The sequence below is a fragment of the Nannobrachium achirus genome, assembly GCF_963921795.1.
Source record: "Nannobrachium achirus genome assembly, chromosome: 4".
Classification (NCBI taxonomy): Eukaryota; Metazoa; Chordata; class Actinopteri; order Myctophiformes; family Myctophidae; genus Nannobrachium; species Nannobrachium achirus.
Genome location: NC_137813.1, coordinates 53717950 through 53745125, shown reverse-complemented (window position 1 = coordinate 53745125; position 27176 = coordinate 53717950). Strand labels below are relative to the sequence as shown.

Sequence of the window (27176 nt, the reverse complement as noted above, 5' to 3'; positions counted from 1 at the left end):
GGGGGTGGGGTTTTGGCGATGACGTAGCGCTGGGTGGGGCGTGTGAGTGTTTGGGTGGGGTGGGGGTGGGGTGGGGAGGGGGGGGGAGTCAGTTTGACATTGTGACATGAGGACATGGTGGAGGTTGTCGACACGCACGCACGCACGCACACATGTACGCACGCGCGCACGCACGCACGCACGCACGCACGCACGCACGCACGCACACACACACACACACACACACACACACACACACACACACACACACACACACACACACACACACACACACACACACACACACACACACACACACCAGGGGTCATCGCTATGCAGGCTTGTGGGTGATTTTCTTTTTGTCAAAGTTCAATTTTTGCCACAAACATACAAAATGGGTGGACAATAATATTACCAGAAACACATAAAGAGCTAACCCTTAAGTACCATTACAGGTCTGCAACTCTTGAGAGTGTACAAATGGAAGCAATTGGTTTCCATTTGTACACTCTCAGAGTTAAGGGGGTGCCATATCGTCGTTGTCGGGTGAAAACCTCGAATGTCCAAGACCGTTTGTTTTGTATTTATCATTTTATAAATTAACTAAACTAGTGAAAACAGCAGATCTACAAGCACACAACGCCTCGCACCGGGAGCCGTTGTGTGCTTGTAGATCGGCCGGTTTCACTACTTTGTGCGACGGCCTCGTATGATGAAGCAGGGCTTTACTTCACGAAAAAACATACAAACTTGAAACTTGGAGATACAAGGTTTCTGCCCGACAGTGACGAAAAAGAAAATCAAAAATTTGCCACGGACAAGACCAAGTCTTTGCCACGCACACATTTGACATATTGATGACCCCTAACACACACACACACACACACACACACACAGACACGCACGCACGCACGCACGCACGCACGCACACACACACACACACACAGACACACAGACACAGACACAGACACACACACACACACACACACACACACACACACACACACACACACACACACACACACACACACACACACACACAGATAAGGTTAAAGTGAGGAAGACGGGGATATACTAAGGGGGGGACGTGGATGAAAACATATCAGCTGAGAGTTTTGCACCTCTATCTTGCGGCCCTCCACCACCGTGCCGTGTAGCTTCTCCCGGGCCCGGTCCGCGTCCGCACTGTGCTCGAACGTCACGAAGCCAAAACCCTGAGAGAGGGAGGGAGAGAGAGAGAGAGAGAGAGAGAGAGAGAGAGAGAGAGAGAGAGATGCAATTTTAGTTTTTCAGTTTTTCTTTTGTTTTTGTTTAATACTGATTAATTATTTTATTGAAAATGAATTCAAAAGCATAAAAACATCCAACAAAGCCCAGAGACTTCCATTGTGGTCCTTTTTTTTTGGGGGGGGGGGGGGGGGGGGGGGGGGAATGCAATGTGCAACATCCCAAAAACACGACAAGGACGAAATAATTAAAGACGTTTAAATAATCAGCATTTGGAACTTGGAACAACGTAAGGTTGGAAGGTAAAACCATTCCACAAGTTCACCATTTTTAAAACTTTGTGTAAAGGGACATTCTGCATAACAAGTACTTTTAATGTTGGTACTTTAAGTATTTTGATGCTGTTGTAGCACATTTGGACTGCGGGACTAGAGTATTTCTCAATGTTTGAATTGCTACTTCCCTCAGTACACACATATCCATGTGTACACATTTAATCAGATGGTTACATTAAAGGAGTAGTTCACCGCCAAAATGACTTTTTTTTCTATTGATTACTCACGTTATGTAGACTCGAGTTCAATAATATTCTTTTTATATTTGAAAAAAAGTCATTTTGGGGGTGAACTACTCCTTTAAGAAATCATATTATTGTTATGACTAAGTATACCACGGGAAGACATTGTTAAAGTGTGGATAACAAACCAAACAGTTTAATTCCTAAAACTATAGCTATCCAGTATCCACCCACCACTGGGAACTCTCTAGATGATATTTTGTCATTCACAATTGCTCTGAATTCATAATATTTTTTAAAGGATCATTGGTATCTCAGAAATGATGTCTAATGATGTGTACTTTTTTTTATTATTGTAATAAAGTGAGCCTCATTAACACCCATTAGTATTTTTTATTTTTTTTGGTTTGTTTTGTTTTATTCTAATGAAATGTTTTGAATATTTGTTTGTCTTGTACTCCTACGCCCAGGGCTCAATTTGGAAAGATGCTTAATGTACAAGTGCTGATTTACCGTATTTATTTATTTAGCCTACCCATTGAATTAAGACCTGAGGCTGATTTTGCAATTGTCTTCTAAATCAGTAGTTCTCACACTTTGAAGATGTTTAAAAAAAAATATCAAAAATAGCAGATGTACAAGCTAGCTCGCAGCGCGGCACAAATTGACTCGCTAGCGGTGAACTTGTATATCTGCTGTATCTGAATAGCCAACACAAAAATCTAAAGTGGTTCATGGTTTAATAGAGCCTGCCTGCGTGCTCAGGGGATTCATTGAATCTTGACCATCAGGACAAAACGTTGTGTCAGATCCTGTGCGTCAGGGACGTGCAGAGAATGTTAGAGAGGCAGGGGCTGAAATTTCTAAAAGGGCCTTTGGTGAAAATATTGAAAATAGCAGACCTCCAATCTCACAGCGTCGGCTATTTTCCGTACTTGATACCACACTGAACTAAGCTTAATCAAGTCAATACTGGAGATGTGGCGTGATTTCTACGCAGAAAGGGCAATTCTCTCGACATAAGATGTTGCATTCAAGTTCAGGAGCCTTCACGTATGCCTTGCAAAGAGGACATTTGCATTTCTTTCACCATAGTGAAAAATGCATTCATGGTGGGCACTTTTTACAGACAAGTAAACGGACAGGGGCTCAAGCCCCCTTTAATGTCTATGTATGCACGTGCCCCTAAAGCAGGGATCTTCAACGTTTTCAGGCCAAGGAACCCTTAGCTGAGAGAGAGATGAAGCAGGGACCCCCACTATATATTGTATAAAATTGTGATGTAGATTAAACATTTTCATAGATTTCTTCGACAGCTTAGACTTGTTTGACAGCACTATCATTACATTGGAGTAATGTGTATTTTCAGACATTGAACCACTTGAACCGTCAAATACTTTAATCTGTTCTTCTTATCCCTCTACAAACCTCTTTGCCAAAAATAGCCGATCTACAAGCGCTGCGAGGCGTTGTAAGCTTGTAGTTCAGCTATTTTTGGCCACTCAGAATAGATGATAGGGTTCAAATGGTTAATGTAAAAAACATGATTCTATCACACAAAGATTTGGCGGCCCCCCTGTAGTAACTCGGACCCCCTTTTGAAGACCCCTGCCCTAAAGGAACACCCTTTGTGAAGCACTGATCTAAATGTCTCAGTAGAAGAACAGGGAGACCAAATACAACCACCCCAGTCGTATAAGTTATATTGTACTAACGTACGCTATACCATACAGATTGGAGAAATAAAGGTTACATAGTGCCGTTTTAATATCATGTTACTCAGTATCGTACAGGATTTTATGGGGGCAGACCTCCATTCTGAAACATCCGCACTTAGAAACATCCCCATTCAAAAATACCCCCACTGAGGTTAGGGTTAGGCCCTAACCGTTAGGGTTTAGGTTTAGGTTTAGGTGACACCTCCATTTAGAATAATGGAAGTCAATCTTCTGAATGGCAATGTTTCTGAATGGAGATTTGTAACCGGATTTTATAACCCCGGACAAGAAATGAGCTGCACTCCACAAATAAATATACATAACGATGGTAATCAAAACAAATTGACACCTTTTAATGGACTGCATAATAGAGCAAATGTAGCAAAAACAACATAATCTGATTGAGCTGCATTATTATGGCATGGCATTAGCTAGAGGAAACAGAGAAATGATGAAAAATAGGAGGAAACAGCAAACACGACATTAGCCAAATTACTCAGAAAGGCATTAACGGATATAAAGCAATTTGAAACTAAGCGAGTTGAAGACAGCCTTGCAGCTCATCTCTAAACGTTTAAAGCAGTGCTGGAAAGTATATTACTAAGTACATCTCCTTGCTGTCGGGCAGAAGCCTTTTATCACCATGTTCTAACTTTTTGTGTTCTTTTTTTTCTTTCTTTTTTTGTAAATTAATACGTGATCATACCACAGCGTCACGCTAAAGCATCAGAAAGCCCAAGCTTGTAGATCTGCTACTTTTGCTCTTTTTTTTTATCCTGAAAAGCATTATGAGGTTTCCATCCGACAGACGATTTACTGAAGTACTGCACTGAAGTCCAATTTTGAGTTAAAGTTATACTGTGTAAATTGCTCAACTAGTGGTCAGTAGCGTTATAGCAAACCGCGGTCGCGTCTGCTTTTTTCGGCCGTTTTTCGCCGCAGATGATGTCATTTTCCCGCGAAATCCCGCCCCTGCCACGGCTAAGTAGAAAACATATAAAGAAAAGGCTTTTGGGGCTGAAATTAACGGAGTGGGGGTTCTAAAACTTTAGCGATTTAATAGTTAGGACAATTTTAAGATATGTTTTATAAAAAAAGTTACATAGTATAACTTTTTTTTTTTTCCTTAAATTTTTATCCCACGATTTTTGTAACCCATTTTTTCACCCGGTGCCAATTGCCTAAGCTGTAATCCTGGGCTCTACTCTCCCTCTGCCAACCTGGGGAGGGCCCCGAACTGAGCTCATGCTTCCTTCAATACATGAGGAGTGAGCAGGCCGCTTCTTATCACCTGACAGGGGGAGCTTCCCCGGTTGGACGTAGCGCGTGAAAGGAACACGTTATTCCAACCAGTTCCATTCCCCTCCATCAGGCGCCCCGGCTGGCCAGGGGGAGGCATTATAGAGACCAGGATTACTGCATGTTTTTGTGAGGGTATCTACCCTAGGAGACACGGGGAGAACATGCAAACTCCACACAGAAAGGCCCTTTTGCCAACCCCACCTAGGGTGTGGGCACTGATGACGCGGAGGAGGGAACACGCCCCCAGCACCCACAGTGTCCCCCGGCGGGAATCAAACCCAGGACCTTCTAGCTGTGAGGCGACAGCACTATTGACTGCGCCACCGTGCCCCCACATAGTATAACTTTAATATTATTTGAGGAGTTGAAAAATACTAAGACAATAATAAGCCAAGTGGAGCACTCCAGGAAATGACGATGCAAGCGAGACGTAAAGACTCAGGTGCAACATTTGTATTATTATTCTGGCTGAGGCAATCTCAGCCGAGCACATTAGTTGAGTACCTTTTTTGATACTTTACAGTCCTGCTACACTACGATTATTTGAAAACTTTTGTTTCTAGTTACTACATAATGATAAAGCAATGTTGCACATTAAGTTAATCATCTGTGGACCCCCCCAAAATAATTTGGGGACCCTCCCTAGGGGTCCCGACCCACAGGTTGAGAACCACTGTTTTAGACTATCGCAATGTGACCTATTGTCTATTGCTCGCAGATCAGCTGTTCACTTTTACTTTGATACTTGAAGTATAGTTAGATTTAGAGAGGATTTCTTCATTGCGATATTGCACCGCAAATAAATCAGAGTACTTGTTCCACCACTGGTTTAAAGGAGTCATCTTGGATAAAGTCAGCGAAGGTCCTTTTGTGAGTAGGACATTTAGCCGGAGCGATATTGATCAGCCATGATTATGTGGCTTGCCAAGAGAGACTTGGCGAGACAGACGAGCTAATGAAATAGGTTGGGAACACACCGCTCAATCACGCCTGAACATCAGTTTAAATGTCTGTGTCAATATGATAATCATATTGTCCCTCTGCATGCGGTCGGGTCATCATTGGAGTAAATATCTTCAATGCACCACCAGCCACATAAGGACCCGTTTGGCTGTCAATGGAGGTCAAAGTACAATATAGGCCTACAATTCAGGCATTTAGCAGACGCTTAATCCAGAGCGACTCACAGTAAGCAAGGTAAACCCGACATCAAATGTGTAGAAATAGTATACAGTATCGTCGTTGTCGAGTGGAAACCTTGTATGTCCAAAACTCTTCGTCTTGCATTTATCATTTGAAAAATGATTTAAACTAGTGAAAACAGCCGATCTACAAGCACACAACGCCTCGCACCGCGAGGCGTTGCGTGCTTGTAGATCTGCTGTTTTCACTACCTTTGTGCAACGTCCTTATATGATGAAGCAGGGCTTTACTTTGCGAAAAAACATACAAATTTGAAACTTGGAGATACAAGGTTTCTGCCCGACAGTGACGATATCTAAGATCATAGGTAAACCAAGAACATACAAGTAACACTCCCTAAGGTCGAGTAGCGACCGCAGTGTGTACCAGCTAATTTGACTATTTAGACGTACCTAAAGATTAAAAAAAATGGCAAAAGAAATGTCAACATATATACATATGCATATGAGACATGGTGGGGGCAGACATTAATTGACGAGAAATATTGCAGAGTTGCTGGATATCAATTGAGCTGATCTACCACTACCACAACTGAACAGGCTTAACACTGATTACAGGTCTAGTTACAGCAAGCGCCTGTAGGAGGTGTAAAAGAGCATAGTGTGTAGGTTTGACAGGCAAGAGTAAAGCTTAGAGTAACACAGTGTGACAGGCAAGAGTAACTGCAAGTAACAGTGTGACACAACTGCTGCAGGTTTTCACACTAAACTGCTCCCTGCGGTCGCAATCAGTCTAAATAGTACATTTTAAAAGATGCATCTTTCCTTACTTTATTTCTTTGAAGTGAAATTAAACGAGGACAATTCAACTTCCAGTACTATAAGTTGTCTCTAAATCAAGAACAGGCACACACCTGTCCTCAACTTCATCCTAAATGATCTTTTGCATTGAATGTTTGTCATGGTCACAACTCAAATGACAGTATTAGCCTACTCAGCCACACTGCTCATATCCCGTCAACGCGCGTTCCTTATGAATGGGGCACCATTCAAAGGGGAAATAAACAGGCCTTTCCAACCTTTCACCGTGATTCATTTCGTTGTTTTCTTTGCACCGATTCAGAGAAGTTATTACTCGCTAGTGCTCCTGGTGGGTTGAAAGTTTGTCGTACAAAACGTACTGTACTTAATGAAACTTCTTTGACAGATGGGTATATTAAGCCTTAGCCACTGAAGGTAATAATAATTGTGGGTCTACTAAATATTGCATTCTCCTGTACAGTTAACGTAACGCTGGCACACAGAAACCCCTCAATGGCACAGACCCTCGCTTAAGCTTTAGCATTATCTTCAGTTGCCGTTTTTCCGCCTGTGAATAATTACCCGTGAAAAGCTATCGTCTGCTCCCGTCAATCTCGAGTGGTGTCGTGTGTCACTGACGAAACGGTTGCTGCATTTCTGCCACTCTGTCATATTCAGCAATCTGATAGGCCGCCGCCCCGGTGAAAATCGCTTCTTATTTGCATAATCGTCGCTGCCGGGCAGAAACCTCTTATAGCCGTATCATTTAGACTGGGTACGCATTATTGCGTATTATTATTTAATGTTTTAACTATTGAAAAATAGCAGATATACAAGCTCACAGCGTGGCACCGAGTGCCGCGCTGCAAGCTTGTAGATCTGCTATTTTTGAAAAATCATGAACATTTGAATTTTTACCCGATTTTGTCTTTTGAATCCTTCTAAGTTTTTTTGAAAAAACCTATGTTTGTAACTATGTCAGTGGTGCTCAAACTCTTTCATGTGAAGGACCCATATGTATTTGGCCACGGACCTCCATCTCAAAATATTTACTTTCAGTGACCCCCCAGAAGCAAAATTTTAGTTACAAACGTTCACTTTAAAAATACATACATTCAAAGATTTGCACTAATTTTCATGATTTTTCAAAAATGGCAGATCTACAAGCTCGCTGTGAGCTTGTATAACTGCTATTTTTCAATAGTTAAAGCATTAAATAATTCTAGGCCTATACTTGATCATACTGCAGCATTACACAAAGGATCAAGAGCGACAGATCAGCAAGCTCAATGCATTTTGAACTTGTAGATCTGCTACTTTTGCTACTTCTCAATTTTCAATCCTGAAAACGTAACAGTTTTGGACATAATATGAGGTTTCCAACCGACAGAGAGCATAATATTATGAAACTCTTTTGACTCTGTCCTCATCTGCTCTGCTTCACTGTCAATCCTTCAATCCTTTGCTCGGAATTGCCGCCTACTTCTGTAGGAAATAAAAAGGACTCCTCCTACGTGTATCCGCACCATTAAAGCTTCAGCTGTTAGAGAGGTTTTCTTTTGTTTTATAGTTTTTTTTTTATAATATATTTTTGGGGGCTTCTCTGCCTTTTAGTCATTTAGACCGGGAACACATTATTACGCATTATTTTATGCTTTACCTATTTTTTTCAAGAAAAATCTTGAAAATGTGTGCAAGACTTTTTGACCCGATTTTATAAGTGTCTTCTAAATCCTTCTAAAGTTTCTTGAAAAACGTATCTTTCTACTGTCAGTGGTGCTCAGGGCCGCCGATAGGGGGGGGGGGGGGGGGGGGGACAAAGTGTACTGTTGTCCCCCCTCCCGGAAAGTGGGGGGCCCTGCGGTGGGGGGGGGCCCGTCGAACGGGACTCGGGAGCAGTCTAGTTTGTTTAGGAAAGATTTGAGTGACTAAGAAGAACTTTCTCCCAAGGTAAGATTAAGAAATGCTTTTTCCCCTGAAAAACCCGTATTTTTCGGCCCGTGCTGTGGTTGTGGTGCGGGTGAAAAACCCAGGTGGAGGTGGGGCCCAAGGAGGTGGGGCCCAAGGATTAACAGGAGCTTGTGTAAAAAGCAACTACATTGGGATCAATCGGAAGACATGTTATTTTGCCTGAAAAGTAATCGTTTTGTTCGTACACGTTTTCCACCCAACAGCCACAAAACAATAAAACACGCATGATGTTAATAAAAAACAGAGCAGTCCTGGTCTCTCCTGGACCTCCTGGACCAGACATGTTGCACACGTGCACACGCACGCACACACGCACGCACACTGTAAAGGTAGAAACAGAAGGAGCGTTTACCTTGGAGCCGCGTTCGTTGAAAATGATTTCCACGTCTAAGATTTTGCCGAATTGCTGCAAAAGAAATGGAGAAAAAGACATGTCATTCGGGTTGGACGTGTTTCACACGTTTCAAATCTCAGGTCATGTTTCTTTTTTGTTGGTTTTGTTCTTGATTTGTTTTTCTCAAGACAAACGTCAAGGACGTGATTTAGACAGATTCATAGGTTCATTGTATAAGCCTATACCTGGTATCCTAACCCTATAATTCCAATTTACAGAATGTTATTTAGATAGCATGTTGTTTAGATGCTATGCTAGCCAGGTTCATTGTTTACATGGTATCTTAACGTCTCTCTGCTTTCTATTCTTGTGACTATGTACCTTGTTTATTACCAAGTCACTATGCAGAAGAGCATCCGCTAAATCCTGATAATGTAAACTATTTGCAACGCAGACAATCTCACTAAAACCATCCTCTACTTCTAAAAGACTTCAAGGTCTGCTTGTCCTTCCTTTGAAATTCCCAATTTATTCATAAAAGAGAGAGAGAGAGAAACAAGATGCGGGGACTTGAAATGGTTAACATACATTTTCTCAGTGGATTATCATAAAAGCAGGCCTGCAACAGATAACAGTTGTTTCTTTCCCCCAAATCCTTGCATTTGAGTTTCTGCGCTTGAGTGTTATTGTTAATTTAACTCTGAGATTGTAAAACATTTGTACATTCCCAGAAATAAACTCAAGTTAAACTAGAGGCAGTGCTCTTCCGAGCACAGGTCTCCGCCAGGTCAGGAAGGTTATTGTGGCCTCCTGGTGGCGCTATAATAGGCCGATGTGAAAAGGGTGCCATGTCTTCTTCTGCCTTTGACGGCAAATCGGACGCTGCATGCATGATTTTGTTCCAAAAATGTGTTTTGCTAAAGTGGAACTGCTGGTGGCGCTATAACAGGCCAATGTAAAAAGGGTGGCATTTCTTCCATGACCTTGTGGGAATGTGCGTGCAAAGTTTCACGGAAAGCGCAAGCTGTGTTCATGATTTGAGGCATTTTGTTCAAAACCCCTGTCAACAATCCCACCAACTTTGGATTGGAAGCCGATGTATACCGATTTGCGTGAAATTTGGATAAAGATCTGAAGGAATAATATCCAAAAATGTGTTTTACATAAGTCGGCCTCCTGGTGGCGCTATAAAAGGCCCATGTGAAAAATTGGGGGCAGAGGTTCTGCTCTGACACACACAAAGAGTGTGTGTGTACAGTTTCGCTGCCATCGTGAGAACGGTGCCGGAGATTAGCTGTCCACAGACAGAAGGATACGCGGACGGACAGACGGACAGACATGGGCAAAAACATAATCTTCATTGACCATGCTTTTCGGCCTGGTGGAGACAATACATTCTATCTACTCTGGCTGTGTCTCAGTGGACAGCTTTTTCGATTCCCTTTTTTTGTATTATAAACAATGGCTTCTATTACAGCATGATATAACTTTCCAGGAAGACAAAGGCCTGTAGTTTCTATTAGCCTGGAATCTCCATGGATGATGTCATTGGTCTGGGGGACTATTCGTAGCCCACCAATGAGACTCAGATGGGAGTGCATGGAAACCATCCCAACTTAGAATGAGCATTACAGCGAGGACCAGTTATATCGTTGTTGTCGGGTGGAAACCTTGTATGTCCAAAACTGTTCGTTTTGTATTCGTCATTTGAAAAAAATAGTAAAATTGTGAAAATCGCGGATCTACAAGCAGATCGGCTATTTTCACTAGTCTTGCATGTGTGTCAGTCTTGTATGATGAGGTTTTTGTTTAATTTAATTGTGTCAATTGTGTTTAAAAAACATGCAAATTTGAAACTTGGAGATGCAAGGTTTCTGCTGGACAGTGATATGAAGATAGCGTTGAAATTGTATTAATTTATTATAAAATAAATTACAGAGTGCAGGAACATATAAAATGGCACCAAATGGACACATAAGGGTCTGCAACTCTCAGGGCTGTATTTTGATTGTCTTAAAGGTGATACACCATGAAATTTCACTTTTCCTATTTTAAAACCTTTTTTTGGGGTCCCACTAGCACCTTCTATCCTCACAAAGTCCCATTTCAGACCGTTGTGCATGTCTTTCTCTGGTTTTGGGAAGGTGGAGGCTAAAAGCATCCCACGGGTTCTCAAAACAGGCTGTCCAGATTTGCTGCCGTCGATGACGTCATCGACGGCCGTTTTCAAAAAGATTTTCTTTTTTTCAAAAAGGTTTTTTTTTCTTTTTTCTTTTTTTTTTCAAAAAGATTTTAGGGGGGTTGGCGCAGTTCAGGCCAAAGGTGGTACTGCAGCTGAAAATGCTCGGAGAGCCATTCAAAAATGAGAGGCTCTCTAATCAGGAGTGGTAATTTAGCCTCAAACCTTTTGAAAAACGTTTTTGGGACATAAACAATATGACATAAATACTTTTTAAATGCATGGTGTATCACCTTTAAGTACCAGTTCTTATGCCTTAATGTAAAGCATAAGAGCTGGTAATCGAGACTTCACTGGTGCGACAAAAAACACAAAAATCTCCATGAATTCAATGGCTTCACGCCTTGAGTTAACGCAAGAAAAAGTTCTAAGATAAATCATCAGAGTTCTAGACGTACTCCAAACATTTGCCTGAGGTCTGGGTCCCTGAACCTGAAGGGGATGTTGGAGACGTGCAGCCTCTTGGGCTGCGTCTTGCTGTCTGTGTTTTCAGATACAGTCTGCGTCTGCTGCTGGCTTTCTGTCTGGGCCGCGTCATCTGTCTGCTGGAGAACGCACGCACACACACACACACACACACACACACACACACACACACACACACACACACACACACACACACACACACACACACACACACACACACACACACGCGCACACACACACACACACACACACACACACACACACACACACACACACACACACACACACACACACACACACACACACACACGCACGCACACACACAGAGGAGAAGAAGGTTGCGGGTGAGATTTGTACTCAATCTATCAGTCACAGGCAGTTATTACGAACGATACAAAATGTACACGCTTTAGGCTTGTCTTCTACCCAACGGTATCTGTTTGTGAGGAGATGATGTACTTTGGTCCTCATTTGTTACGTTTTAGGAATTAATTTGTACTGTAAGCCTAATAGTTGCCTCCGTGTTTGTTTCTTAAAACACATTTTTTTAATGCATATTATTGATATATGCTATGTTGTTTTCGGGCGGAAACCTTGTACGGTATGTCCAAAAGCGTTTGTTTTGTATTTATCATTTAAAAAATATTTAAACTAGTGAAAACAGGCGATCTACAAGCACACAACGCGTTGTGTGCTTGTAGATAGTTAGATAGTTTATACTGTTTAATCTAGCAGTCTTGGATTGTTTACTGAGGTACAGTAAATGTTGCAATAGCACATTATGAAAACACATCAGAGCACCCAGTAAAAGGCCTGTATTATGCTGCATTCACACTGAGAGAAGCCAAGCTAATGGTTTGCTTGGTAATTCAATGTATTCTCTATGCAAACCAGCTTTAAAAAAATTCCAAGCTTTTTTTCCAGCTTGGAAATTTTAAAAGCTGGTTTGCATAGAGAATACATTGAATTACCAAGCAAACCATTAGCTTGGCTTAATGTGAATGAGGCATTACACATTTTACACGAATGAAATTACTGCCATCAAAATATACTGCATGCACCATAGTAAACTATTTTTTTAAAGATGTGTGATCTTTTTATGTATTTATTTTTAATTCAAATAGTCAAAAATAGGACTTCATTGTGTTCTGTTTTGTAATAATCAAAATCTCAAGTAACTTGTTAAAGCTGTCAAATCTTTGTGGAGTGAAAAGTACAATATTTTTGCCCCACATTAAAGCAATGACAGAGCTTCCGAGATGTTTCATTCATCAAGTTGGGATTCATTTGTTTTTATTTAATTTTTTTTGCATTCAAACTCTTCTCGTGGGAGATTTTGTCAAAGTTGATTCATTTTCCCACAATTTACATGACGGCATTTTAATTCCTAACACACAGTCCCACTAGTTCAACCACACACTGCATACTGTTGGCCACACACCAGCTGCACTGGAGCACAGTCAAATCCAGGCACGTGCACAAAGAGGCATCATTTTACCCGTCTGTAAAAAGTGCCCTCTCCAGACCATGAATGCAGTTTTCACTATGGTGAAAGAAATGCAAATGCCCTCTTTCCATGTCATACCTGAAGGCAGCATTCAAGAGAATTGCATTGTCCAAACTCTCCTGAACATGAATACAGCATATTATACTGAAAGAATTGCCTTCTCTGTGTAGAAATCCATGCCGTTACGCCACATCTCCAGTATTGACTTGATTATGCTTAGTTCAGTGTGGTATCACGCACCGAAAATAGCCGACCGAAAAATAACCTCACAACGCGTCGCAGAGTGCGACGCGTTGTGAGCTTATTTTTCGGCTTGGAGGTCTGCTATTTTCGATATTTCCACCAAAAGATCCTTTTAGAAATTTCAGCCCCTGCCTCTCTAACATTCTCTGCACATCCCTGGTCAAATCCCCAGTGATCATTTAACTCAGAGAGTGCACAAGATCCAACCAAATGGACCCGTTTATGACAGCTGTGCTACAGTATATGTATTTATTGAAAATATGATTGTATTTGAAGTTTCCATGATTCTGTTTGTTACTTTACGTTTAAATTGACAAGACATAATCATAACAAAGATAATTATTTTGAATTGCAATTGCAACAGTTATACACACGCATGCACACACACAAGCAAATACGCACACAAGCAGCACATAGTACCAACCCAAGCGCACACGCACGCAAGCACGCGCGCCAGTGATGGGAAAGCAAATCGGCAGTGGTGGAAAGAAAATCCCACCGCGTTGTGAGCTTGTAAATCTTCTATTTTTTGAAAAATAATTTCATGGTTAAGAAAACGGAGAAATTGTATTGTTGGTACTCATTTTTTATACTTTTGTACTTTTTCTCAAGTCAAATATATTTCTGCTATTGTTACTTTTACTTGAGTAAAACAAGTAGCTATACTTCTTCCATACTGGCTCATGCACACACACGCACGCACGCATGAACGCACGCACGCACACACACACACACACATTTTCCCTTGGACAGTGTTTGTGAGAGGAGGCCAGAGAGATCCACAGTACGTCAGGCGAGGCAAGGGATGGAATTTTGAGAGTACTCCTCACACCAGCCCTGTGTGAGCAAAACCCTGATGGTTTCATCAGTATTTTGACCTCCACGCAAACTTCACGCTCTAGAAAGCCACAATGCATAACACACAGTCACACCGGGACCTGAAACTGTCTACCAACATTGTTGACTATTATGCTCAGCTAGTTTCTGCTGCCATAAATCACGGTGCTGTGACTTCCTATGTCGGGAACGGGTATGAGCAGTATTTCGTCCGACAACTCTTGGATTGAATCAATGTATTTATTGAGCATGAACAATACAATTAGCATACATATATCGTCACTGTCGGACAGAAACCTTGTATCTCCAAGTTTCAAATTTGTAATTTTTTTTCGCAAAGTAAAGCCCTGCTTCACCATAAAAGGCAGTTGCACAAAAGTAGTGAAAACAGCAGATCTACAAGCACACAACGCCTCGCACCGCGAGGCGTTGTGTGCTTGTAGATCGGCTGTTTTCACTCATTTTTAAAATGATAAATACAAAACACGATATGTAAGCATACTTGGCGTCAAGGCTCTGTCTCATTTCGTTCATTCCCTGTAAGCATGACAATATTTTAATAAATAAATGGTCTGCCAATATATATATATTACAGGGAATGGATAGAAGTTTAATTATAGTCTAGCTTCAGCTGACTAAATGTTATAAGATATTAGTCGACTAAATCTACAGTTGATTTAGTTGACAAAAAAGTATTTTTTCAGGTGGCGTCTTAACAGCTGATTTTAGATTTTACACTCATGCTGAAAATAGACGATCTGCAAGCTCACAATGTGTTGCGCTGTTGTGAGTTTGTAGATCTGCTATTGTCAGGGCTCAACTTCCGAGTGCAACCAAATGACTCGTCTTTTAGTTCTACTGGATCCCTCACTGACATTTTAGTCTCATTTTTATTTGTTGACGAAATTGTCAAAATCGTCACTGTCGGGCAGAAAGGTGAAGTTTCAAACGTGTACATTTTTCCATCAAAGTAAAGCCCTGCTTCATCATACAAGACTGTCGCGCAAAACTAGTGAAAATAGCAGATTGGCGGTGCGAGGCGTTGTGTGCTTGTACACCGTCTATTTTCACTAGTTTAAATCTTTTTTTTTAAATCATAAATACAAAACGAAGGTTTTGGACATAATGTTTCCACCCGACAACAATGATTAGTCTTAGTTTTAGTCATCATAGCTTAGTTTTTATTTTGTTTCGTCAGTGAAAAAGGGTAGTCGATGAAAAAAATGTTTTATCAAAGTTTTAGTCAGCAAGATCAGCGCTGCTGTGAAGCTGGTAGCGATAGCGCAGCGGCAGAGTGCACAGCATAGAAAAGGAGGGCAGTGAAAGGAGATCTGTATCTGTGCCTTACGGTTTATTTTTATCATTATTTACAGTGTGTGCTGCGTTTATTTAAAGACCACAGCCACCAGGACACTGCATCTATGTGGATATCTGTGTGTTTGTGTGCGACGGGTTCGTTATTAGTTATTTGAACATTGAACAGAGATGGTGGTGTAAAGATCTTTGCACGTTGCGTTTTTTTCGGCCCGAATATCAGAGCTAGTTTCGGAGCACGTAAATAAAATCGACCTCGACGTTATGTCAATCACGTTTGCACACTGCCGCCCGTTTCGTATTTATTTACGGACCAGGGTCGCTTTTCTTTTTTTTTTTTTTTTTTGGCACTGCTTTCTCTCTCTCCTCTCTCTCTCCTTGGCCTGAAAAACGTGTTTTGCGTGTTTTGGATTTCCAAAACGCAATATTAAATAGTTTATATTCTGATAATAATGACTGCAGAGTGTGTGTTCTGTAACAGGGGTCTCCCTGTCTCTTCATCTCAAGAGAAAATACATTTTCTGGTCTGGATTCCAGTTTCATCCTATCAGGAGAGAGGACACCTGGACTTTTCTGTTTACATAGAGCTGGAGAGATTTCTAATCCATTTATCTAAAACAAGATATTATAAACTCTATCCTTAACACTCAGGTGACTGAAAATAAAAAAAACTACCACTCTGACTGCATTTATAGGTCAAATTGACCGGTACATTATTAAAATGTTTGGCCCAGGAGAGCAACACCTCCTCCCTGCTGCCAGCGGGGGTTCTATTGTCTGTTGTTCTCTTGACAATAGAACCCCCGCTGGCAGCAGGGGAGGAGGTGTTGCTCCTAAAATAATTTACCTGTCAATTTGACCTATAAATGCAGTCAGAGTGGTATAAATGTATATTATTTCATACTTAGGAAATGTTTCAGAAGGGGAAAAAAACGAGAACATATGTCTTGAGTATTTAGGAAAAGTCATGGAAGGGGAAATTTCGGAGACCTTCACCGGGAGAGTTATTGCACTTTGCAATCTCAAAGTCGGCCAAAATGACCTGTTAGTCACCCATGTGTTAAAGGAGTAGTTCACCCCCAAAATGAAAAATGTTCTATTGATTAGTCATACCATAATGTTTTTTTTTGTAGTTGTCGCATTCCTAACACACACAAAAAAAGTATTACAGTAAATTTACTCCCATTGATTCTGGATGGGGACCCAAATGCATTGCACTGGATGGGGAAACACTGGGGGTAAATTTACCATAATCAAATGTGACAGATACTAAAAGACTCAAGTCTCCATGGCGTGACTAATCAATAGAAATAAAGTCATTTTGGGGGTGAACTACTCCTTTAACGGATTTAAAAATACTTGAAGACTTGATACAGAAACCTTTTTGTTTTAACAAAAAAGAAATATCACTACAGTATACTTCAATTGAACCCTTAAAAGTGTATAAATTGACCGGTCAGAGTTAAATTAAAGCTGCACAATAGAGTAAAGTAACCTATTTCCTCTTTACCCCAGCACTGAACTTTTTACCAATGAGAGAGAGAGAGAGAGAGAGAGAGAGAGAGAGAGAGAGAGAGAGAGAGAGGGAGCGCATTAACAGGGTTTCTAATGTGACAAAGGAATTGAACTTGTCTACTGACTGTACCGGTACACAGTAAGAATCCTCTGTGTTAATGTATCTCTTTGTAACTCAGAGAGCTACATTCAAACCAAGGATTTTACAGGTACAGTGTGAGTTATTGTTTGGGCCAAAGCCGGCCGTCCGAACTAAAAGTCTAATCAACATTTACTTGAGAGTAAAAAGTACAAATGTATTGGCATCAAAATATACTTTAAGACCAAACATAAAAGTACTCCTTTTCCACAAGGTATCATGTCAAAAATGTACGCGCACACACACACGCACGCACACACACACACACACACACACACACACACACACACACACACACACACACACACACACACACACACACACACACACACACACACACACACACACACACCAAACAAACACGCACACACAGCAGTAGTTCGGTGTTTGTCCTTTACCTCTCTGTGTGAGAAAGATCAATGGCTGGTAAACAAAACAAAAAGATCACTCGCAGAGTGTCCCCTGGTGGCGTGCATGCGTGCGTGCGTGTGCGTGCGTGCGTGCGTGCGTGCGTGCGTGCGTGCGTGCGTGCGTGCGTGCGCATGCTCTTCAAACACAGTATTGGAAGGTATTTCTCCTGTCCTCTCTGTCTGTGTCATTCTAACGTCCCTCTGTTAACATCAATTCTAAATAGAAAGAACTCAAACAATGAATGTCCAGTAGTTGCATTCTAAATTCAACAAACAGCCTGTGCATAGTGAACCCTAACCCCGCGTCACCAGGTTTTCCACCGTGGAGGAAAGCCCGGCGCTCATTTTCTAAACCTGAGCAGTGTGATCCGGTTTAGAAAAAAGCGGGGGAAAAAAATGTTGTGTTCCGGTTGGCGTTGCATTGTTTTTGTTCCTCAAAATCAAATCCTAAAATAATGCAAATCAATTATAGTTTAGTCTCGCTAGTCGCGCTACGAGTTAGAATAAAAGATGGATTTACCAAACAATTATTATAGACTAGAGCAGGGGTGCCCACACTTTTTTGACGTGAGATCTACTTTTAAAATGACTTGCTCAACATGATCTACCCATCCAAAATGTTTTAGCTGAGGGCCCGAGGGGGGCTTTGGAATAGCAGCACTGGCGTTACATTTTAGACAAACACACTTACTCTAAGGGAGAAATACATGGGAAATACTGGGGGAAATGTCTTCATCCCATTCTGTATGGAAGTGGTGGGTTTTGGGGTTCTTTGTAATGCTACTGACTCTTGAACAAAGTATTGCATGGAGGTTTACCTACTTTAGAAGCCATGAAGGGAGCTGACAGGCCCTTCTTGATCTAATATTGACATATTCCTCTTATATTTAATTATATATTTTTAGAGGCATGTCATGTGATCTACCTGCACACCCTTGGTGATCTACTGGTAGATCACCATCTACCTTTTGGGCACCCCGGGCCCTGGAATAGAGGGTATGTTTGCATCATATGCCACTCAAGTGCTCGTTGGGAAACTCCTCCTGACTCCTCCTCACTCCTACTGACTCCCCATGACTCCTCCTCACTCCTACTGACTCCCCATGACTCCTCCTCACTCCTACTGACTCCCCATGACTCCTACTGACTCTTTTTTGTTTTTGCCACTCAGTAGGCGTTACCGCATAACTTCCGGGTATGATGATGTCACACGCATACCCTCTATATACCAAAAGCAGCCTCACACTGGTGCCCTCCTCCACTTTATCCGACGAGGACCGGGCAGGAACGCGGCTGTGTAACCGTAACCACTTTAACCATTATTATTTCTTTATACTTTGGCTATTCAAAAATAGCAGATATACAAGCTTGTGAGCTTGTAGGTCTGCTATTTTTGAAAGGTCGCAATGGGTTAATAATAACCCTGGTGCCCTGCTCCCCTTTAATAACAGAACGACTTTGTCTTCATGGAGCACGGCTGTCTCCCTCTTCCTGGCTGTGTGTGTGTGTGTGTGTGTGTGTGTGTGTGTGTGTGTGTGTGTGTGTGTGTGTGTGTGTGTGTGTGTGTGTGTGTGTGTGTGTGTGTGTGTGTGTGTGCGTGCGTGCGTGCGTGCGTGCGTGCGCGTGTTGTCCAAGTCACGGGGACCGCAGATGGGTTTTCTGACCCCCGAAAAGGATGGAAAGCTTGCTTTATTGAAAGGAACAGGGGAAATGTATAGGCAATGGAAAAGTCCAGGGTCTGCCTGGCTGCCAGACCCCCAGTCCACTGCTTAACCTACTTACAACAATCCCTCTGCTGTCCGGAGGAAACCTTGTATGTCCACAAGAAAAGACAGAACCAGGTCCAATTTAGAAATGATTTAGTCCAGGGGTCTACCAACGTTTTCAGGCCGAGGACCCCTTATAGTCGAGAGAGAGGGGAAGCAGGGACCCCCACAACCCATAGATACCATAGTTCATCAGCGTATTTTGGATTCATGTCAATTTGTATTTTCAGATATTTAACCACTTGAACTATCAATACTTAATAAATTTGACCTTTCACTCTGTACTTAGTCTGCTACGTTGTGAGCTTGTAGATCTGCTATTTTGGCTAAAGTTCTCCGAATATGGACGCTAGGGAGGAGAAAAAAAGCTTCTATCACACAAAGATTTGGAGGACCGCCTGCAGTAACTCCGAGGACCCCTTGTTGAAGACTCTCAGTCATATGCTCTTGTTAATACATTTCATTTGTTCAATGTTTATACAACCCACAGACACACTTGATATTGTGAAAATAGACACAAAATGTCCCGAAATGTGTGCGAGCTTGCAAGATTGGTAATGTTCACTATTTTTGTGCAACGGCAACGTGGGTTATTAACTAGAAAGACACATCCTGCTCTGACATCACTGTGATGTCAGGGGAGCCACTCTAACAGAATGAGTTTGCCGCTCTGACATCACATAAAATGGCCCAAGTGCGTGACACCAACACTGTGGGAGGAGTAGCGCAGCAAAATAAAAGTACGTAAAAGTAAAGTCGGACAAGTAGTAGTCTGCTTGGCAGCCACACTAATTAATGAAGAGAATGACACATGAAAAAGTTGAAGTGTGGAGATAGGAGATTTCTGCCCGACAGCGACAAAAAGAGACAGACTACTTTCCATTCCTCCATCCCCCCCACCCCTCACTCTCTCTCTCTCTCTCGAACGGACAAACGAACAATTCTGGGCTCCTGGCCAGCTAGAAATTCAGCCTTGGAGTGTGTGTGTGTGTGTGTGTGTGTGTGTGTGTGTGTGTGTGTGTGTGTGTGTGTGTGTGTGTGTGTGTGTGTGTGTGTGTGTGTGTGTGTGTGTGTGTGTGTGTGTGTGTGTGTGCGTCCCAATGAACTGTGTAGGAGCCATTATGTTGGCTCATTATTATTATTTGTTAAATGGAGTTGGAACAACTGATGTTCAGGAGGCGGAGAAACACACCTTAACTCCGCCCCCACCTGGCCCCATTAATACTCAAACTCCCAGAATCCCCTATGGTTTTCGTATCCCTCCACCACCCCTTCACCACCACAGCCCTCTCTCTCTCTCTCTCTCTCTCTCTCTCTCTCTCTCTCTCTCTCTCTCTCTCTCTCTCTCTCTCTCTCTCTCTCTCTCTCTCTCTCTCTCTCTCTCTCTCTCTCCCTCTTTCTTTATCCCTTTCTCGGGTTCCAGCCGGGGGGTGGTTCGAGTCCACCTTTACCCATGCTGACGACAATGCGACACGAACCTTTACCCCAAAGACCACAGGGTCAGTCTCTCTTTCTCCCTGGGCGGAGCAGAGGTGATGATTGACAGGCAAAATCCTTTTTTTTCCCATTGCAGCTGAAAAGTCTTCAGACCACATATTAACACACCGGGTGCCCAGGATTATTCAAGATCTAATCGGCGGTTGCCAGGGAAACCCGCTTTTTTACCTTGTTTGGGAGCTCCAGGGAAAAAGTAATCAGAGTAAACGTAATCCGAGTATGTCCTGTTTATTTTTGCGATAGTTTTGTCTTTCACGCAAAACAGAAAAATGACAATCACGGGCAACCTCGTGGACCTTAAGAAGAAAAAAGAACGTTCTTCTTCAGTTAAAACCTTTTAATACGCGTTTGAAGGGCCTTGATGAAGTCTTTTAATGTTTGTCTAACCAGTCATGAAACCTTTACGGTACATGTTTATGTTTTTATTGTTATCATTTCTTTATAAACTTTTTTACTCAGTGCGACTTTTTTTAGCTTTAGAAGAGTTAATTGGATTATGCTGTATGGGTTTATTTTGAAGTAATTTATGGCCTCTTCTTTTTGCATCTAAACGACTGGTCACCATTGGCTTCAGTTGGACGGACACACACACACACACACACACACACACACACACACACACACACACACACACACACACACACACACACACACACACACACACACACACACACACACACACACACACAGTTGCTACATCGTTTTTGCCAGCATCTTCTCTGAGTCATTGGTGGAAAATAAACTACAACTATTATACACTGGTCCATGGAGGCGGGTGGATAATAATTACATAATGTTCATTTGCGGGTGAACAACAAAGTGAAATCCTCGGGGAGACTCCTGTTACTGAACAAACACTTTATAATAGCAATCATCATCACTATCATAAGACCTTATGGTCCCTCTGTGCTGTTATTCATGTCATCACTGAATTGTGCATCGCCTGATTCACTGCCTTACTTTTCTGTTCTGCTTTATTGTTAATCATTTGTACTTTTCCTGTAAAGCACATGTTCTTAATGTTTTGCTATGTAAAGCATTGAGCTGCATTTCCTGCCATGAATGATGCTATACGAATGAAGTTTATTGTTATTGTACAGCCTCATGGTGGCACTAGAAGAGGGCCATGTGAGAAATGTGGGGTGGAGATTGTGGTTTCGCAGCCAAGGAGTGTGTGGGCAAAGTTTGGCATGGATCGGGGCAACGGTGGCGGAGATACCGTATGAGTAGGGGGAAAGTGGGACGTGACGGATCTACGATTTTCGGCAAATAGCTTTGATGTAGCGGTGACAAAGAGCAGCAATTTATTAAGTATTGACGGTTCAAGTGGTTAAATATCTGATTCTGTATACAAAAATTTGACGATTGTGCTGTCACACAATGAAACTATATGGAGGTTGTGGGGGGGTCCCTGCTTCATCTCTCTCTCAACTAAGGGGTCCTTGGCCTGAAAACGTTGAAGACCCCTGCTCTACCAGACGCAAGTTTGCACCCCGACATAGTGCAGTCTAGTAATTACAGTGCCAAAATGGACCTATTATAGGTCCATTTGGTTACATTTGCAGCATTTGTACTGTGTATTCATAAGGCGTAGGACAGCATAAGGATGCAGGCCTATGAGTGACTTGTCTATAAACACACATATGGCCAGTAATGTATACCAGTAAGACTCCCTAATCGGGAGATAAGCGACCGTTGGTCGCTTATCTCCACAAATAGGCCAAAAAATTTGTTTTACCAATTATCAAGACATACGGGCAGTTGACAGTTTGCCATGGTTACTCATTGAAGTTGAATCTCCATATATGGAGATAACCTACGCATCACACTAAGTCTGACCTCACCAGCCCATATTTGGGCATGAGCAACTTATGTCTCCATATATGGAGATATGATGACATTACACAGTCCTCAGCCGATGATGTGGCGTGATGTCATACAATACACAAACGAGCCCTACAGTATAAAGGGGCAATTCTTGCCAGGAAAGAAGCATTTCTTCCACTCAGACCTTATCGCCAGGGTTGGCTTATAGCAGCTGTCGGTAGATAATGCCGGTCTTATATACTCATTGAAGTTGAATCTCCATATATGGAGATAACCTACGCATCACACTAAGTCTGACCTCACCAGCCCATATTTGGGCATGAGCAACTTATGTCTCCATATATGGAGATATGATGACATCACACAGTCCTCAGCCATCAGCCATGCCCTTTTATGCCCATATATGGAGATATCATCTGTCTGTCACTTCTATGTCCAATTATGGAGTTCTGTGTCAGCCATTCCCACATCTATCTATACTACAAGGGGACAAATACTCATATTTGTTGATTATTTTGGTTTCTATGGTTACCAGATAAAGATATTTCACTTTGCACAATTTGTTTATTTTTAGTTGCTATGGTTACTTGATAAAGGCCTTTCACTCGTTTGTTGATATTTTGCCACACATGATCTCCAAATTTGGGCATGGTGCACAGTCACAGTGACATCATAGCTAGTGACATCACCAGCAGCGAAGCTAGCAGTGTGATGTCATACTGATGCAGAGATATGAGCAGGGCAAAGGTGTGACGTGTGACCGACCGACCGACCGACCGACCGACCGACCGACCGACGGACGGACGGCCGGTGGAGGTTTTCATAGTAAACTGCTCCCTGACGGTCGCAACAACCTCCACCTCTCACGTCATACGGGTAGCCATAGTTACACCTGGAATGTTGAATCTCCATATATGGAGATAACCTACGCATCACACAAAGTCTGACCTCACCAGCCCTTACTTGGGCATGGACGACTTATATCTCCATATACGGAGATGGCCATATATGGAGATACGATGACATCACAGAGTCCACAGCTGATGATGTGGCGTGATGTCATACAATACACAAACAAGCCCTATATAAAGGGGCAATTCTCACCAGGGAAGAGAGCATTGCCTGGAATGTTGAATCTCCATATATGGAGATAACCTACGCATCACACAAAGTCTGACCTCACCAGCCCATACTTGGGCATGGACGACTTATATCTCCATATACGGAGATGGCCATATATGGAGATACGATGACATCACAGAGTCCACAGCTGATGATGTGGCGTGATGTCATACAATAAACAAACAAGCCCTATATACTGATGCGATACGATGACATCACAGAGTCCACAGCTGATGATGTGGCGTGATGTCATACAATAAACAAACAAGCCCTATATACTGATGCGGAGATATGAGCAGGGCAAAGGTGTGACGTGTGACGTGTGACCGACCGACCGACCGACCGACGGACGGACGGACGGCCGGTGGAGGTTTTCATAGTAAACTGCTCCCTGACGGTCGCAACAAACGCACACCCACCCACACCCACCCACAAACACAGCATGGCATCCTCCCATCCATCTGCGCAGTGCTCCAGTGAGATGACAACATCCACCTACACTTCAGTGGAGAAATCAAACAAACAGGGTTTTATTTACGTCCCGTCGCAGGCCTGCTGGCATCCTTAACGTATCAGAGCTTGGCCGGGGGTTTGGAGACATGCGGCAGGAAGGAGCGCAGACATCACAACACACACACGCACGCACGCATGCACGCATGCACGCAGGGGCGTCACACCAAATTCTGGGCCCTGGGTACAAGAATTAACTGCGGGCCCCGCATGAATGTTAACTATTGAAAAATAGCACATATACAAGCTCACAGCGCGGCACCGAGTGCCGCGCTGCAAGCTTGTATATCTGATATTTTTGAAAAATCGTGAAAATGTGTGCAAGAAACCTATGTCAAGGACCCCCAAGATGATATGTATTTGGCCACGGACCCCGATCTCAAAATACTTAGTTCCAGGGACCCCCCCCCCCCCAGAAGCAAAAATTTGAGTTAGAAATGTTCGCTTAAAAAATACATATATTCAAAGATTTTCACACATTTTCACAACTTTTCAAAAATAGCAGATCTACAAGCTCGCAGCGCGGCACTCGGTGCCGCGCTGTGAGCTTGTATATCTGCTATTTTTCAATAGATAAAGTTACTAGGGCCCCTCCACCTTGGGCCCCAGTAACTCAGTCCCACTTTCCTACCCCTTGTGACGCCACACACACACAGGCTCATCACGGAGAACTAGGAATAAATCATGTAAGAAAACTCGTCAACGGAACCTTCTGCTGATTTTGGTTTAATGTTTCAGAGCAAGACTGTGGTGAGTGAAGGAAAGAAGGAAAGAAAGAAAGAAAGAAAGAAAGAAAGAAAGGAAAGAAAAGAAATACTAACAAACAGCCAAAGAGACAACAAAACAATATAAAGAACAAAAGAGAAATAATGAAAGAATACAAAAAACAAATAAAGAACAAAAGACAAATAATTAAAAAGCAAGAAAGAAAGAAAGACATTTTGTTGAACGAACCTTGACGAACACGCATGCACACACACACACACACACACACACACACACACACACACACACACACACACACCCACCCACAATAAAAGCAAGCATAAAACAACAAATAAACCCCGTGCCCACACGAGGCCGTGCGGCTGACATTTGACGACTATGCCGTCGGATCCACTTCCCCCACGGTGCATCCATTCCCCCGAGCGTCCATAAAGGTGTCAGTAGCTATTCGCTAGACAAACAACACGCAAACCCCTCCCTGTATATGGACCAGACAGGGGCGACACACCGAATTCTGGGCCCCGGGTACAAGGATTCACTGCGGGCCCCCCATGAATGTTAACTATTGAAAAATAGCAGATATACAAGCTCACAGCGCGGCACCGAGTGCCGCGCTGCGAGCTTGTAGATCTGCTATTTTTTGAAAAATCGTGAAAATGTGTGCCAAGAAACCTATGTTTCCATGTCAGTGATGCTCAAACTTTTTCATGTGAAGGACCCCCCATCTCAAAATATTTAGTTCCAGGGACCCCCCCGCAGAAGCAAAATTTGAGTTACAAATGTTCACTTAAAAAATACGTATATTCAAAGATTTGCTTTTTCAAAAATAGCAGATCTACGAGCTCGCAGCGCGGCACTCGGTGCCGCGCTGTGAGCTTGTATATCTGCTATTTTTCAATAGTTAAAGTTACTAGGGCCCCTCCACCTTGGGCCCTGGTAACTCAGTCCCACTTTCCTACCCCTTGTGACGCCCCTGTGGACCAGACAACAACCTGGCTTTCAGGCTGGCCGCAGGGGTCTCCACGGGACCTGCAGGGCTCTCACCGTGCTCCTGCAGGCCAGCCAAATGGAACCGAGCGTTTCAACAAATACCCTCAACCAATAGTTATTTCAGGCATGTGCACACATAGACATCAAAGGGGGCTTGAGCCCCTGCCCTTTATATCCGTCTGTAAAAAAGTGCCTTCCCCAGACCACGAATGCAGTTTTTAACTATGGTGAAAGAAACGCAAACGCCCTCTTCTTTCCATTCCATACCTGAAGGCAGCGTTCAAGAGAAGCGCCTTGTCCAAACTCTCCTGAACTTGAATGCAGCATCTTGGAAAGAATTTCCCTCTCTGTGTTAGAAAGCAAGCGTCGAAAATAGCCGAACGCGTCTCTGTGAGCTTGGAGGTCTGCTATTTTCAATATTTTCACCAAAAAGCCCTTTTAGAAATGTCATGCCTCTCTAACATTCTGCACGTCCCTGAATGAAGCCACATCCGCTCAGCTCTCTAATTATACAACTACCTGACGCACAGTACAACCCACCTCATGTTGGGATACTGTATGATTTCCTATACTGTACGATAACGCCACTCGTGTTTGTAACTTAAACTACGGTTTTGTTGTTTGAACACATTTCATATGTACCGTAGGCATTAGTCGTTTTTGTTTTGTTTTACTGGTTCTCATGAGACTGCACAATTATGTCCATATATGGGCATTCCTAGATACAGGCTCACTATTGATTACATCAGGGATCACACTCCATATACAGTCACACTTGCAAATGAATTCTGTCTTGGCCATATATGGAGGGTGACATGAGGCGTGACGGATTGAGGGACTGACTGACTGACTGACTGACTAACTGACTGACTGACTGACTGACTGACTGACTGACACACACACATGAGCTGCAGGTTTTCAGTAATGCAGGTAAATGGGACCTATAAGGTCACAACAATAGTATGTTGACAGGGCATCATGTTCTGAACCCTCCTCCAGCGTACTGTAAGGTCAGCTGATCCGTCAGGGAGTGACAGGTGTTCGCCGATCCCCAGCCCGAACCCAGCGTTGCCCTCCTCGCCCACTGTCACCTCAGCTGTCCCTAAAGCCACCTGTC

At 42.8% G+C, this 27176-nt stretch overlaps 1 protein-coding gene across 3 annotated transcripts in view; it reads right to left on the bottom strand.

Annotated features, from left to right (window-relative positions):
• The window catches only part of rbfox1 (RNA binding fox-1 homolog 1), a gene marked incomplete at both ends in the record, with an annotated part of 479064 nt that overhangs the window by 77987 nt on the left and 373901 nt on the right, over window positions 1-27176 (bottom strand). For all 3 annotated transcript variants that reach the window (XM_080724053.1, XM_080724051.1, XM_080724052.1), the window contains 3 exons: window positions 1101-1193; window positions 9010-9063; window positions 11629-11775. In XM_080724053.1, the coding sequence (XP_080580179.1) occupies window positions 1101-1193; window positions 9010-9063; window positions 11629-11775 (294 nt within the window). The remainder of the gene's footprint in view (window positions 1-1100; window positions 1194-9009; window positions 9064-11628; window positions 11776-27176) is intronic.